At 33.2% G+C, this 17,100-nt stretch overlaps 1 protein-coding gene across 1 annotated transcript in view; it reads left to right on the top strand.

The window, feature by feature from the left end:
* DPP10 (dipeptidyl peptidase like 10) overlaps window positions 1-17,100 on the top strand; it is an 881,130-nt gene that overhangs the window by 291,496 nt on the left and 572,534 nt on the right. The window contains exon 3 of the mRNA XM_007494071.3: window positions 9,566-9,661. Coding sequence (XP_007494133.1) covers window positions 9,566-9,661 — 96 coding nt within the window. The remainder of the gene's footprint in view (window positions 1-9,565; window positions 9,662-17,100) is intronic.

Raw genomic sequence — 17,100 nt, 5'->3', positions numbered from 1 at the left:
AAAGGGAAGAACAATGAATTTATAGTCAGATTTTACTCCAATTTATTAACATAGAGAGAAACAACAAGACATATTAAATGGAGAGCCAACCTTGAAATAAAGAAGATATAGTTTCAAATTCTCCTTTTGACTCCTATTGTCTATTTGACTCTGGGTAAGTTTACTAAACTTCTTTCCCAGACATCTCTGTAGTATTAATGTAAGTTGTGCTCATCTGCATTGGAAAATGTAAATCACTCATTAACATTTCATTCTACCAATGAAATCACATGTCCAACAAAAATAACATTTCAACTATTGTCACTTACTAAAATATGAATCACGGAGGCATAGTCAAGCTGGCAGCATAGAAGCAGCAAAAGTTCAAACTTCTGAATACCCTTCCTTACCAATTACAAAGTAAATACTCCTAGGCGACTGAAAATCAAACCTAAGAAAAAGATAGAGCCAAGGAACCCTCCTGGTGGACGCAATCCAAAAGGTACGCTGCCCAAAAGCCAGAATTCAAGAACACTAGGGTTTAAGGGGAAGGCAGAAGGAAGGTCCCAGGACCCCTAACCCCACACACACCTAGAGCACTAAGCCTCTAGTGGCAGTGGGAACCTCTCAGCGGGCAAAGGCACTTGTCTAGAGGGTGTACCTTATGGGCAGGGCTGTGCCAGGCTCAGAGCATTAAACACAGGTTGTGGGGAAGGAGTTGGAGAGGGGGTGCAGAGCAGGAAGCCTGGCCACAGAGGTGGAGACCCTCCATATTACTCCAGCCTTTCAGAAGATGTTGGCCTCAGAGCATATTCAACCCAACCCAGCTAAACTTAATCCCATCAAAAGCCTTCAGAGGTCAAGGAAGTTCAATCTCCAACAACCCTCCCTCACAGACTGCTGGATTTTAATCCAATCAAAAGTCTCCAGAGGACAGGGAAGCTCAAACTCAAACACCACTCCCCCACAGATTGCACTGAGAGATCTGACAAAGCTGCAAGAGGGGAGACTGAAAGAAAGCCCCAAAACAAAAAAAAAATGAGAGGAGCAAGAGCACAGACAAATACAGGGAGTAAAGAAGGGGTAAATATGAGCAAACAATATAAAAAAAAAAGAAATTACAATAGACAGCTTATATACAGGCAACGAACTAAGAGCAAACAGAACAGAGGAGGAGGGATCGGCAAAGCATGAATCAGAAATCCCAGCAAATTGGATGCAGGCTTTGGAAGAAGTCAAGATGCAATTCAAAAGACAATTAATAGAGGCTGGAGGCAATTGAGAAAAGAACTTAAAAATAAGATAAGTCATCTGGAAAAAGAAAATAGTATCTTGAAATCCAAAATCAACCAGCTTGAAAATGAGGCAAAGTATATGAGAGATGATGCAAAGAGGATGAAAGATGACCTCCAAAGAAAATCAGACCAGAAATAGTAGGATAACCAAAAAAACAGGGATGAAATTCAGTCATTAAGAACCAGAATACAACAACTAGAATTAAGTTACTTCACAAGTCAGCAGGACACTATAAAACAAAGTAAAAAGAATGAAAAAATGAGGAAAATATGAAGCATCTCATTCACAAAACAGAAGATTTAGAAAATTGTTCCAGGAGAGACAATGCAAGGATCATTGGTCTACCAGAAAACCATGGCAAAAGAAAAAGCCTGGCTATAATACTACAGGAAATTATAAAAAAAAAACTGCCCCAATATTCTAGAACAAGAGAGAAAAGTAGATATTGAAAGAATCCACATATCTCCACCTGTACTTAATTCCCAACTGACAACACCCAGGAATATTATAGCCAAATTCAAGAACTATCAGACCAAAGGAAAATAATTATAAGCTGCCAAGAAGAAGTCATTCAGATACCATAGAACCACAGTGAGGATAACAAAGGATCTGGCTGCATCTATCCTGAAGGAACAAAAGGCAAGGGAAATTATATTCCGGAAAGCAAGGGAACTAGGTATACCACCAAGAATTAACTACCCATCAAAACTGACTATATTCTTACAGGGGAAAGTATGGTCATTCAACTAAATAGAAGAATTCCAAGAATTTATAAAGAAAAGACCAGACTTGGACAGAAAATTTGATGTTCAAGCAGAGAACTCAAGAGAGTCATCAAAAGGTAATTAAAAAAGAGGGAAAATGAAAAATAAGACAAAACAACAACAAAAAAAACAAAACCTTTTTCTTAAGAGACTCAATAAGTTAAAATGATATGTATCCCCATAAGAAGAGGGGTCATTGGTAACTCTTAAAAACTGTTGTTATCACCTGGGCAGCTAGAACAATTACACTTAGAGGGAAAAGTGGCAAACTGTATAGGATGAAATAACAAGATATAAATAGATATATGGATATATGTATGCATAAATACATATACATGTGTATATATAATATATATTTACAACTAGAGGTAAAAAAGAGGTTAATACAAAAAGAAATGGGAAAAGAAACAAAAGGGTGTAAACTTATGTCACAAAGAAGCTCATGATGGGATGGGGAAGAACATCAATAAATTGGAAGGGTAAAAAGGTTGGACATAGGAAATACTCAACACTTATATGCATTGAAATTGACCCAAAAATGGAAGGACTATCCAATCCATTGGGGCAAAGAAGAAATACATGCCCTATTGGGGAGTAGAACAGTAAAAAAAAAACTGGTGGGGAGCAAAGCAGTATAAGGGATGGAAAGGGTGGGGGTTACTTTTAAAAAGACTGCAAAGAAAATAAGGGGAGAATAAGAAGAAAGAGAGGGGTAGAAAACAAGTAAAATAAGGGTGGGAACTAGGGGGACTGATTTAAAACAAACATTGGTGTAGAAGGAACTAGGGGAAGAAGAAAAGGCAGGAGTAGGAGCAGAAATCAAAATGCTGGGAAATACACAGGTGGTAATCATAACTCTGGATGTGAATGAAATGAACTCATCCATAAAACACAAGCAAATTGCAGAATATATTAGAATCCAAAAATCTACCATATGCTGTATACAAGAAACACACATGAGGAAGGTAGATACGCATTGGGTGAAAGTAAGAGGATGGAGCCAAATCTATTGGGCAACAACAGATAAAAAGAAAGCAAGAGTCACCATCATTATATTTGACAAAAGCAAAGTAAAAATAAATCTAGTTAAAAGAAATAGGGGAGGTAATTACATCCTGATAAAAGGCAGTATAGACAATGAGGAAATATCCGTACTCAACATCTATGCACCAAAATGCATAGCATCCAAATTTCTAAAGAAGAAACTAGAGGAGCTCAAGGATGAAATAGTTAGAAGAACTTTACTACTGAGAGACCTGAACCTTCCTCTATCTGAACTAGATAAATCAAACCAAAAATAAATAGGAAAGAGGTAAGAGAAGTGAATGAAATCTTGAAAAAATTAGAGTTAGTAGATATGTGAAGAAAAAATAATAGGGACAAAAAGGAATACACCTTCTCTTCAGCAGCACATGGCACATTCACAAAAATTGACCATGTATTAGGGCATAAAATCATTGAAAACAAGTGCAAAAGAGCAGAAATAATAAACATAACCTTCTCAGATCATAATGCAATGAAAATAATAATTAGTAAGTGTCCATGGAGAGGCAAATCAAAAATTAATTTGAAATTAAACAATATGATTCTCCAAAACTGCTTAGTCAAAGAACAAATCATAGAAACAATAATTTCATTGAAGAAAATGACAATGATTAGACATCCTTTCAAAATTTATCAGATGCAGCCAAAGCAGTACTCAGAAGGAAATTTATATCCATGAGTTCATAAATTAACACATTAGGGAAGGCAGAGGCCATTGAATTGGGCATTCATATTAAAAATCTAGAAAATGAACAAATTAAAAATCCTCAGATGAAGACTAAATTAGAGATCCTAAAAACCAAAGGAGAAATTAATCAAACTTAAAGTCAAAGAATTATTGATTTAATAATAAGCCTAGAAGCTTGTACTTTGAAAAAACAAATTAAATAGACAAAGTACTGGTTAATCTAATTAAATGAAGGAAAGAAGAAAATTAAATTGACAATATCCAAGATGAAAAGGGAGATCTCATCTCTAATGAAGAGTAAATTAATGCAATCATTAAAAACTATTATGCCCAATTATATAGCAACATATATGTCAATCTAGGTGATATGGATGAATACTTAAAAAAATATAAATTGCCTAGACTAACAGAGGAAGAAATAGATTACCTAAACAACCCCATATCAGAAAAATAAATTGAACAAACCATCAATGATCTCCTTTAGAAAAAAATCCCCAAATCCAGTTGGATTCACAAATGAATTCTTAACAAATATTCAAACAACTAAACCCAATATTACACAAACATTTGACAGAATAAGCAAAGAAGGGATTCTACCAAATTTACTTCATGACACAAATATAATACTGATCCTAAAATCAGGTAGGTAAAAACAGAGAAAGAAAACTTTCTCCCTAGCCTATCACCCGAATGAATATAGATGGGAAATTATTAATTGAATACTACCAAAAAGACTCCAGCAACTTCTCCCAAGGGTTATTCACTATGACCAGGTAGGATTCATACCAGGTATGCAAGGATGGTTCAATATTAAGAAAACCATCCACATAATTGACCATATTAACAAGTAAACTGACAAAAATCCCATGATTATCTCAATAGATGTGGGAAAAGCCTTAGACAAAATACAACACTCATTCATATTGAAAACTCTAGAAAGTATCGGAATAAAAGGGCCTTTTCTAAAAATAATAACCAGTATATATCTAAAACCATTAGCAAACATCATCTGCAATTAGGGATAAAATAGAAGCCTTTCCAATAAGATCATGAGTGAAACAAAGATGCCCATTATCACCTCTTTTATTTAATATTGTACTAAAAACACTAGCAGTAGCAATTAGAGAAGAAAAATAAATTGAAGGTATTAAAATAGGCAATGAGGAGACCAAGCTATCACTCTTTGTAGATGATATGGTGGTCTACTTAAAGAATCCTAGAAAATCAACCAAAAAGTTAGTCAAAATAATCAACAACTTTAGCAAAATCGCAGGATACAAAATAAACCCCCATAAGTCATCAACATTTTTATATATCTCCAACCCATTTCAGCAGCAAGGATTAGAAAGAGAAATTCCATTTAAAATCACCCTAGACAATATAAATACTTAGGAATCTATCTGCCAATACAAACACAGGAACTATATGAACACAATTACAAAACACTTTGCACACAATTAAAACTAGATGGAAACAATTGGAAAAAACATTGATTGCTTATGGGTAGGAAGAGCTAACATAATAAAAATGACAATCTTGCCCAAATTGATTTACTTATTTAGTGCCAAACCCATTGAACTTCCAAGAAACTTCTTTACTGAATTAGAAAAAAAAATAAAACATAACAAAGTCTATTTGGAGGAACAAAAGATCAAGGATATCCAGGGAAATCATGAAAAAAAAAATTCAAATGAAGGAGGACTTGTAGTCCCAGATCTCAAACTATAAAGTAGTGGTCTTCAAAACAATTTGGTACTGGCTAAGAGACAGATAGGAGGATCACTGGAATAAACTAGGGTTAAATGTCCTCAGAAAGACAGTGTATAATTAGCCCAAAGATCCCAATTTTGGGCACCAAAACCCAGTATTTGATAAAAAAAAAAAGACTGCAGGGAAAATTGGAAGACAGTATGTGAGAGATTAGGTTTGCATCAACATCTCACACACTACACCAAGATAAATTCAGAATGGGTGAATGATTTGAATATAAAGAAGGAAAGTATAAGCAAATTAAGTGAAAAAAGAATATTATACATGTCAGATCTTTGGGAAAGGAAAGACTTTAAAACCAAGCAAGACAAAAGCTAGAAAAAAATGACAAAATACAAAATCAATAATTTGGTTACATCAATTTAAAAAGTTTTTGTACAAACAAAATTAATACATCTAAAACTAGAAGGGAAGCAACAAATTGGGAAACAATCTTCATAACAAAAACCTCTGACAAAAATCTAACTACTCAAATTTATAAAGAACTGAATCAATTGTACAAAAATTCAAGCCATTCTTCAATTGATGAATGGACAAAGGACATGAATACACAATTTTCAGTTAAATTAATCCAAACTTAATAAACACATGCAAATTTTTCTAAATCTCTTATAATCAGAAAAATGTAAATCACAACCACTCTGAGGTATCACCTCACACCTAGCAGATTGGCTAACATGACAGCTAAGGAAAGTAATGAATGCTGGAGGGGATGTGGCAAAGTTGAGACATTAATGCATTGCTGATGGAGTTCTGAATTGATCTAACCATTCTGAAGGGCAATTTGGAGTTATGTCCAAAGGGTGCTAAAACTCTGTCTGCCCTTTGATCCAGCCATAGCACTGCTGGGTTTATACCTTAAAGAGATAATAAGGAAAACAACTTGTACAAAAGTATTCATAGATTCCCTCTTTGTATTGGAAAAAAATTGGAAAATGAGAGGAGGCCTTTAAATTGGGGAATGGCTGAACAAACTGCCTTTACATGAGTTACAGGGAGGGAGAGAAACTAGAATTCAAATTTTAAAACAAATTTTAAAATTTGAATTTAAAAAAGTGACAATTTAAGTATGAATGCAGATGAAATCATACAATTTTTCATTTATTTATTTTGATATTCATTTTGACATTTTAGTTAAATAAGATTATTCATTTACAGAAATGAACAATCTGGAAATATGTTTTATGTTCTAATACATGTATAACCCATATTGAATTGCTTGTCAGCTCCTGGAGGGGAGTGGGAAGCAGGGAGGGAAACAATTTGGATAATTTCACTTTGGAAAACTTAAGTGAAAATTTGCTATTACATGTAATTAGCAAAATAAAGAAATAAATACAGTTAAAATCTTAAAAGAATAGTCTAGTTCATTCTCCCTTTTATGCCTGAAAGGCTATATAGCCTATAAGAATTCTTTCTTTGGCAGTCAGTCACAGCTTTACTTCACTGGCTAAATAACTGTATTTGGTTAAAAGCTACTGCAATACATAGAAAGTTTCAAGTAAAAAAAAAACTTAATATTCACAGTTTGGATTCAATTAGACAATTTGCTCTATAATGATTTTATTTATTAAAATTTGTTTATTATGTTAATTTTATGACAAAAACAAAGAAAAGAAACACTATAACATTTCCCTGTTCATTTTTAATTTTTTTAAAAACACTTACCTTCCAACTTGGAGTCAATACTGTGTATTGGCTCCAAGCCAGAAGAGTGGCAAGGGCTAGGTAATAGGGTCAAGTGACTTGCCCAGGGTCACACAGCTGGGAAGTGTCTGAGGCCAGATTTGAATCTAGTAACTTCCATCTCTAGGCCTGACTCTCAATCCACTGAGCCACCCAGCTGCCCCCTCCCTGTTCATTTTTTTAAAGTTTTATGAACACATCTAATGATAGTCCTCATTCTACATATTAGCTATTAAAATAAAAGTGATGTTGTATTCTATGTTTTAAATAGCTTTTATTTCCTTTTTATTTGTCCCATGAACTGTATAAACAATATATCATATATTTATTGAATTTATTCTTTCTTTTTCCTTTTTTGCTGTTTTCTTTCCCACCTTTCTTTCCTCCCTCCCGCTATCACTCCCTCCAATTCACCTTCCTTCCTTCTTTCTTTCTTTCTTTCTTTCTTTCTTTCTTTCTTTCTTTCTTTCTTTCTTTCTTTCTTTCTTTCTTTCTTTCTTTCTTTCTTTCTTCCTTTCCTGGTGAAAATTATATTACATAGTAAACAGAAAGCTAGTCTCAGGAATCACACCCTGTCTCTGACAGATACTTCATCAGTAATTAACTCAATATTTGAAGATCCAGGGACCTCTCAGAATTTAAATAATATAGAAGGAATTAAACCATTGAGTTTGCTCAGGCAGAAAACAGTCATATAAATGATTCAACTTTGGAAAGGAAAAAAAATGTCATAATCAGTTAATTCCTAAGTCCATAAGAGAAGTAAAGAAATATACTCTATCTATTGCAATTCAACATATTATAACTAAACGCGCACACACACACACACACACACACATATACATACACACACACACAAACTGGGTGTGTGTATATATTTGGTAATCTGGTAGTTACTTTAATATTAGTGTACACAGTTCAAAAGACATAAAAAATAGCAATTTTTTTTTTAGATTATGGTGTTAGTGACATGTAAGAAACAGGCAGAAAATATTTGGAGCTCCAAGGGAGAAGAACATGGGTCTGTAATATCAGTCTAAATGGATTAATCACTTTAGAACTCTGAAAAAAATCTCAGAGATATTGAATGTCCTTTGTAACACTGAAACTATAATCCTGTGACATTTTAATCAGGGATATCTGTCTGATTCCTTATTCTGTTGGTTTAAATAGTTAGGAAAATAAATTCACTTATTTATCTTAGTGTTATTTTTAGATACCTATAATGGAAATAAGAAGAGAACATGCATTTATATCACTTGGTTTTCAAGAGTGGCTCTATAATGTCATTGGTGTAGAGAGTTCCTCAACTTCCTCATCATATGTTAAAGAACTTGCTCAACAGTGTAGACTGACACCTCCTGACAATTGCTACAGTGCTGAGAAGTTAAGTCACTTACCCAGATTCAAACAATTGCTATATATCAGAGGAATGATTCAAAGTTAGCTGTATTCACTCTGTTTTATGTCACTAAAGGCCAACTTAAAATAAATTCTAAAAAAAACTATGCATGAAATTTTAATTCAAGTTTTCAAAATGTCATTGGATAATACATTTAAAACTAAAAGGGACCTTAAATGCCATCCAATCCATCTTCCTCATTTTGCAGACATGCAACTGATAGAATGTCCAAGACAACTAAAATTACTTTTATGGTTAAGTAACAGGTTCAGGATTTTACACTAAAATCCCATAACTCTAAATTCAGTAGACTTCCTGTTAGAAAGCAATTAAATATTTTGCTGTCATGCTAAGAATTTATTTTTAGGGTGTTTAGTATATCAGTAAACAGAATCATTGTGACATACAAGAAATGAAGTTATTTTAAAAGCCACGTGTATAAAATTGAGACATCCTAAATTTTATCATTCTTCAAGTTCTTATTTTCTTTTGAGAACCTATATTCCATGACTTTCACATTTATTTTACTTCCTAGTAGACATGTGAACTTCACTAAAAGACAACTGCAACTTCTACACTTTCAACATATTACATTGGGATTAAATAGTCATATTGGTTAGTTTAAAATGGTATTTTTATTTATGATTCAAATTTTTGGGTTCATGATCCATTTCAAGAGGATGGATTCAATTATAAATATAAAGAAGGCTTTTGGCTCATAGTTAAGAAATCAAATATAATGCATTCTGTCATAAAATAAAGATTAATATAAAATGTTGACATTTGAGATGACATAAAGACAATTCTATTCTACTGCTTAAAATAATTGTTTTCACCTAAAATATTATCTCTTATAAATAAAAAAAAAACATTTTAAATTTTCACTATTGAGAAGATCTTGTAAGGCTAAACAAAATTCCCTCCTCTTTATTTTAGATGAAGTTACAAATTCATCAGAAACCAGATTGTCTTTAGAAGATCTCTTCAGGAAGGAGTTTGTGGTTCATAATCCAGAGGCCAGATGGATCAATGGTAGGTTTATGATTTTAGGTCACCTGAGCATTATATATTGAAGTTATAGATTAAAATGTTACCAATGTTATGATTGTGATGATTAACAATTCATACATAAAACTGAGCCATTAGCATTGTGTCCTCTGTTTAACAAAGGTAGTAGACAAGGAGAATATTTGATCAATACCCTGATATATTTAGCTTGTCATTTCCTTTAATATTTATACTGCTAGGGTGGGGAGTGTAAGATACTTATTTAAATAAAATACTAAGAGCTTGTTAAACTACAAAGAGATTTATCTGAAGAGTTTGTGAAGCAGCTAGATTTGGATTAGCTTGACTAAATTATAGGATTACTGTGGATTATTTTGAATATGGTAACATATATGTTATAGGCATATGCAGTCTTTACTTTTAATGTTATGATTGGGATACATCTATGTATTTTTGCAATAAATTGTGTAAGCCATTAAATTTTTTATTTGAAAACATAATTGTCACTGTAGAAAAAATTAATAAAATATAACAATGTTATATAAAAAGTGTTCATCCTAAGGTTTCCCTTAAGCTCCCTTGAAAAAATGCTTTTTTTAAAAAAAGTTAGTCATTCCATTTAAATGTTCTTTGATGAAAGAAAACCATAAATATATTTGAATGACAGTAGAACATATTCCCCCCTGTCTATACAGTGGTAGTAGAAGAAAGAATTTATGGCAATTCAGGTATAATAGATGATGAAAAAGGGGTGGGGGAGTCTGTGTCTGTATCTTGAGTGTTATTATTTACTTCTCTATCCAAAATAAGTTAATCTCTTGCATTGTCCTCCAAATGACATATTGTTTACAAATAATTAAGAATATATTAGATCAAAGTAGGTAGCGATTCTAAAAGTAGGATTCAATAATTTTTATGCTTATAAAATAATAGTCATTCATGATTGTAAAAATACAAATAGTCTTACACAAAAATTCATTGACTTAAAATAAATACAATGGTATTTTTTTCTCCCTAACATCAGTACCTATGGGACCCTACAGGAAAATGGGTACATAAAAATAAAATAGTTATGCTATAATTGTCAGTCATTATCTAGGCTTTCCTTACATTCTTATGACAACTGATCAATGATAAGACCAATTCAGTATGAAAATTTAATAAAAGCAGGGTCCTTGAATCTCCAGAAGAGTAGGCTGTTTAAATTATATGTGTTTAATATGAATTTCTGATTTCTGATGTTTAATATAAACTTTGTTAATATATTTACATTTTATTTCTTTGCCTTGATTTTTGTCACATTTTCCTCTGAGGTGAAATGGGGGAAAGAAAAGATAAGATCATTTTGATCCCAAAGTGCAAAGATTGGTGGCATCTCTAGAGAAAAATCTAGATATAGTATGCATTTCAAAAAAATTAGGAAGTTAGACATTCCCTTATCCAACCTTACATTTGTATCTTCACAGAATATTTCATAGAAGTATTGGAATTGGCAGCAAATACATTTCTTTTTTGTCTCTAGATTTTTATCTAAAGATAGGTATCTACTTTATTGGACTTTATGTTTCTGTTAAAAAAAAAAAACTCTCACCAAAACATCTAGAGAGGGAAGTGATATTACTAGTTGTTAATATAAGCACAAATATCACAAACACACATTTTCTGATGAATTGCTACAATTTTCTACATCACTGTTACTTATTTGAAATCACTTTCTTTTTGAGAAAAAATATAACTGCTATACCAAGGAAGTTTTTCTTTTGTTCCAGTTGAGGGTGGAAAACCTTGGCATATTGCACAAAACTACTATTTTATTCATTCTAGCTTTTGGTGAACTTTATCAAAATTATTAATAAGCCCTTGAAAAAGTGTTCGAAACCCCTCCTGATTAGAGAAATGCTAATTAAAATAACTCTGAGGTACCACCTCACATCTAGCAGATTGGCCAATATGACAGCAAAGGAAAGTGATAATTATTGCAGGGGATGTGGCAAAACTGGGACACTAAAACACTGCTGGTGGAGTTGTGAATTAGTCCAACCATTCTGGAGGGCAATGTGGAACTATGCACAAAGGGCTTTAAATGAATGCCTACCCTTTTTTGCAGTCATATCACTGCTGGTTTTGGGTCCCAAAGAGATAATATGAAAAAATACTTGTACAAAAATATCTTTATAGCTGTGCTATTTTTGGTGACAAAAAATTTGGAAAATAAGGGGGTGTCTTTCAGTTGGGGAATGACTGACTAAATTGTGGTATATGTTGGTGATGGAATACTATTGTGCTTAAATGAATAAAGAAATGGAGGAATTCCATGTGAACTGGAATGACATCCAGGAATTGATGCAGAGTGAAAGGAGCAGAACCAGGGGAACATTGTACACAGACTGATACACTGTGGCACAACTGAATGTAATAGACTTTTCTACCAGCAGCAATGCAATGACCCAGGACAATCCAGAGGAATTTAGGAAAAAGAACACTATCCACATCCAGAGAAAGACCTGGAACCAGAAATGCATTAGAAAAATGTATAATCAACCATGTACTGTGATAAGGATGTGATTAGGATTTTCATGTTAAAGGATTGATTTATTGCAAATATGACTATTATGGAAATAGGTTTTGGAAAAGTATCTGTATAACCCAGTGGAACTGCTTGTAGTCTTTGGGAGAGGGTAGAAGAGAGCAGGCGGGGGGAGATCATGAATCATGTAACCATGGAAAAATATTCTAAATAAAATTAAAAAAAATTAAATACACAATACATTCTAGACATGGAGAATAATCAGAAAGAATGTCTGGAGAGGAGATATGGGATGGTTTGAACATAAAAGATACTATCATTAAATTTTATTAAATAATGTATTTTGAGACTGATTTGAATATATTAAAAACATGAAATTCTATATAATCTTCCTAACATCTTGCATTATGTTATTAGATTTTCACTCCATATCCAACATGATACAAGGATTTTTCTTATATTCTCTTTTTCAAATTTGTGAACTTTTTATATTGATTATATGTCAATTCATAAATAAGTTGCAATAATCAAGTTGTACCTAAAATCTTAAATGTACATGACATTGTTATATAGGTAAAAAAAAGTTCAAAAGTTCTTCAATACAAAGTACATGTTGATTGCAAAACATTTTACTACAGTTTTTGAACTTGGAATTTGACAGGTGCTGCTATCAATATTTTTATGGAAAACCTGGAAAGAGTAGAGAAAATCCATCTTTACATGAAAAAAATATGCTGACTGCTGAAAAAAATATGATTTTTCATGTTTTTCAAAAGAAACAATTTAAAGATGTGAAACTGTAATTATTACCTTTGAAATAGGTTGATATTATGGATAGAAAGGTTTGTAATCTTGATGTTTCATGGTTTGGTATATCACTCAAAGACTACGGGAATGTGTAGGCCTGAAAAGTAACGTTTAAGTTCAAATGCTCTTTGACTAGTTTACAGCTTATTAAAACATTAAATTGGGTTTATTATTACCAAAGTAAAATAGGAAGGAAGGAGGATCATGGAAAGGAGTCCCTAGGCTATAAACCTGGATACTCCTCCCTCCTTACACAGACTTCTGACAAAGCAGTCTTCAAGTTCTTCAGGCTGCCTTTCTCTATCTATCTGTAAAACCCAACACTAGCTATATAATCTGATCTAACTGATCCTACAAATTATTGGTAGGAAAGTTAAAAGTTCATCATATGTTTGATAGATTGACTTCTTGTTGTGATCACCCTTCTAGGCCAAAGGAAAAGATTGCTGGGCTGTTCTCACAGACAGGGTATCACTGGGTACTGGAGGCTCATTCTCACAGTAATCCTAAACTCTCAGGATACTGAATATTATAGGAACCCAGGTAGAGAAAGGGATGGACCTGATCTCAGGATCTCCTAATAGCTGGAAAGCAGGAACCTCAGGCTCTCAGGGAATAGATAAATAACCTTCACTCAGGCTTAGACAGAATAGCCATTAGAAAGTTACCTCTCCACTCCCCTGGAAGGACAGGAACAATGGATCCCCAACTGCCTCAGGTGTTGGGTCTTATCCCTTCCCCAGATTCTGGAATAGCTCTTTTAGTTCTGTACTTGTGATAAGATCCTCTTTTAAAACACTTGCCTTCATGCTCTTTTGCAAAAGTCCTGCTTTCTTCCATTCTCTCTTACACCTTGGAGAATTTAAAGAGAATTTAAGAAAATACACACAATTTAGACTCCATAAACTCATATATTTACTTCCCCTCAGTTGTTCATTTTGAAAGATATGATTTGGAAGAAAAAATATGAAAACTATCTCTTACTATATTTTTGAAGTTGAAAACTATCTGAAATTGTGATGGGAATTGTGATATAGCATCAAGAAGATGAATGAAAAAATAAATAAATGTTAGTAGAGTGCTACCTATATGCTATGTGTGGGGTGAGGAAATATGGAGCATGCCTCCAACTCTTTAAGAAGCTTACACTCTAGAGAAGACGATTAATTGAACCCAGAAAATTTATTGTGTTAAAGAATGTTGTATTATCAGTACAACAATTTTTCAAAGAAAGGAGAGACCAATTTGACGTGAAGCATTGACCAAAGGCATCATGAAGTAGATAAATTTTTGAAATAGTGTTTCAAATATGGATTGGATTGAGGAAAATAGAGGAGAGGTAGGAGGGCATTTCTGGCAGAGTGCTCTAGAAATGACATATATAAATTCTAAAGAACCCGTGATGTAATGTAAAATTATATCCGCCACCATAGAATGAACTGACAGAGTCTGAAGGCAGATTGACTAATATTCTTCACTTATTTCCCCCATTAATTTTTCTCTAGTCTAAGTGATATGCATCTTCTTTCACAATATGACAAATATGGAAATATATATTTTATGTTAACATATATACAACCCATATCATATTCCTTCAAATCTCAGGGAGGGAGAGAGGAAAAGAGCACAAATAACAAAATGTGAGAAAAATATGAAAATTATATAAATATGTAATCTGGAAAAAATAAAATGTATTTTAAAAAATAAATGGCATTAATCTAAAATGAAGTGTAATATTTATTGGGATATCAGTGAGAAGAGTGACCTACTACAGGAAGGGGAAAAAGGCTGAAGGAAATTGAATTACATAGCATGAGTGAGTGAATGAGTGAATAAATTACTGAATGAAAAGAAATTTATGCAGTAGTAGCATGTTCCAGGTACTTTGCAAACTTTAGTATAAAAATACAAATTAAGACTGTGGGCTCAAAAAACTGGTATTGAAATGAGGAAAAATAACACACATATGATGGTGATCAAGGGGAAGTAACTGTTTAGGAAGTCACAGAAATCATGAGTTGAACCACAGAGCAGGCAATTTAACATATCATTTATATATGAAATGTTATTACTTGCTTAATTGCTGTATCATTGTTAGCAAGTGGTAAATGGGAAGCAACTATAATTTCAGTAGAGGTGATGGGGTGCATTGGGATAGTAATATCTTTACTTGGAGTAAGTCACTGTCCCAACTTTATACTGTCATATTTATATTTTATCTGTCTCAGTCATGAAACATAAATATTTTTACCATCAGAATTGAATGGTTATCTGAAGTGAGTGAAAGGTAATTTTAAAATGAGGTCATAGTTGATTATTTCATTTGATAACTTTTTGGTTTGTTCCTTTTCTTTGTCATCAATGCCAGTATAAATGTGTATTAGCATTCATTACTGTGTCTATATACTTGGAACCAATAACTTGTCAATATACTATAATTTCAATCAGATTTTTATTTTTATTTTTTAAAACCCTTACCTTCCATCTTGGAACCAATATTGGTTCCAAGGCAGAAGAGTAGTAAGGGCTAGGCAATGGGGGTTGAGTGACTTGCCCAGGGTCACACAGCTGGGAAGTGATTGTGGCCAGATTTGAACCCAAGACCTCCCATCTCTAGGCTTGGCACTCAATCCACTGGGCCACCCACCTGCCCCCTCAATCAGATTTCAAAGTATTCAATTTACTCCTCTATATCCTCTGATGCTATATATTTTGCAAATAAGACAAAGTTAAAATATGTGATAAATAGTTGTTTAACTCTTTCATTGTTCATTCCTAGGGGAATATCTCTAAATTTGGTCTTTTCCATTTTATCAGTTATGAAATTGCTCAGAATCCTTTTTTTCCCCTTTCTTGAGTAACTTTCTTTAAATTTTAGTTTTATTTACTTTTCAAATTTGTCTTTACATTTATTTTTTTAATTTAAATTTAATTTGACTATCAGTTCCAAATTCTCTCTCTCCCTCCCTCTGCCTTCCTCCCACACCCATTGAAAAGGCAAGAAATAGGATATCCACTATTTATGAAGATATTTAAAACATATTTCTAAATTAATCATGTCCTTTGCAAACTCCAAAAGCAAGGAACAAAGGAAAACTACTTCTATACTAATCCTGAAGTCATTAGTTAGATATTTTTGAAATGTTGAATCCTTTATAATTGTGGCAAATTGTTGTATTAATCAGTTACTGCATCTTTCATAACAAATTATGCTTAGATATTGATGTAACTACATAGATCATCCTCTGTCTATTCTCACTTTGTTTTAAATCAATTCATGTAGTCTTACCCATTTTTTTCCCTGAAATCTGCCCTTTATCTCTTCTTTCCTCACAATTGTACTGTATTACATTCATATATTATCACTTCAGCCATTTTCCAATTGAAAGACATTCTATCAGTTTCTGATTGTAAGGGGCAGAATGTAAGGGGTACAAGATGATTATGTCAAACAATCCATTGGGGAGACTAGTCTCCCAAATGATCACAGCTAGGATTGTGAAAATGGGATTAACTCTCCACTGCCCATCTTTAGATTTAATCACCAGAAGCATATATACCCCAGTTACCCTTGAGTGGGGGATGTCTGTGACTCACATGTATAAAAGTGGGTGACAAATCAGAAATCACTGACTGCCCCCTGGGCAGTCCTAAGCAGAAGTATAGGCTATAATTTGTCCATGTAAAAAGGTAGAGGAAGGCACAGGAAGTGATGCAAAGAAGCTTCATTAAAAGGAGTTACAACTTCCTATGATGGAGTCCTTCATTCTTCAGAGTTCTTGAACTTGATGAAACTGTTCTTAAATATTTCCTTTTGAACTACCACATAGGAGAGTGAAAAAGGCTGACTGATTTCCTGGATTTTCTAAAGGGACTATCCTCAGGAGAGACCTCCCATCTTGAGATAGGATTCTGGACTGAAGTTCCTGCTTTATTTACCACCACCCCCAGCCTGAAGCTCAAGGCTGAGGCCCCTCCAGCTGAGGACTAATTAGCCCTACGTGGGTTGATTCAGGAACTAGAGCAAAATACTTAGTGTGTTATGTTAGATATCTTACCCTATCCTCTCTGAATTTCTTACTTTCACTCTTTCCTTATTTTATAAATAAATTGCAAAAATATCCTTTTG

Source organism: Monodelphis domestica, chromosome 4 (assembly GCF_027887165.1).
Source record: "Monodelphis domestica isolate mMonDom1 chromosome 4, mMonDom1.pri, whole genome shotgun sequence".
Taxonomy (NCBI): domain Eukaryota; kingdom Metazoa; phylum Chordata; class Mammalia; order Didelphimorphia; family Didelphidae; genus Monodelphis; species Monodelphis domestica.
Note: the sequence above shows the minus strand (reverse complement) of the source record. Positions and strands in the feature narration are given on the sequence as shown.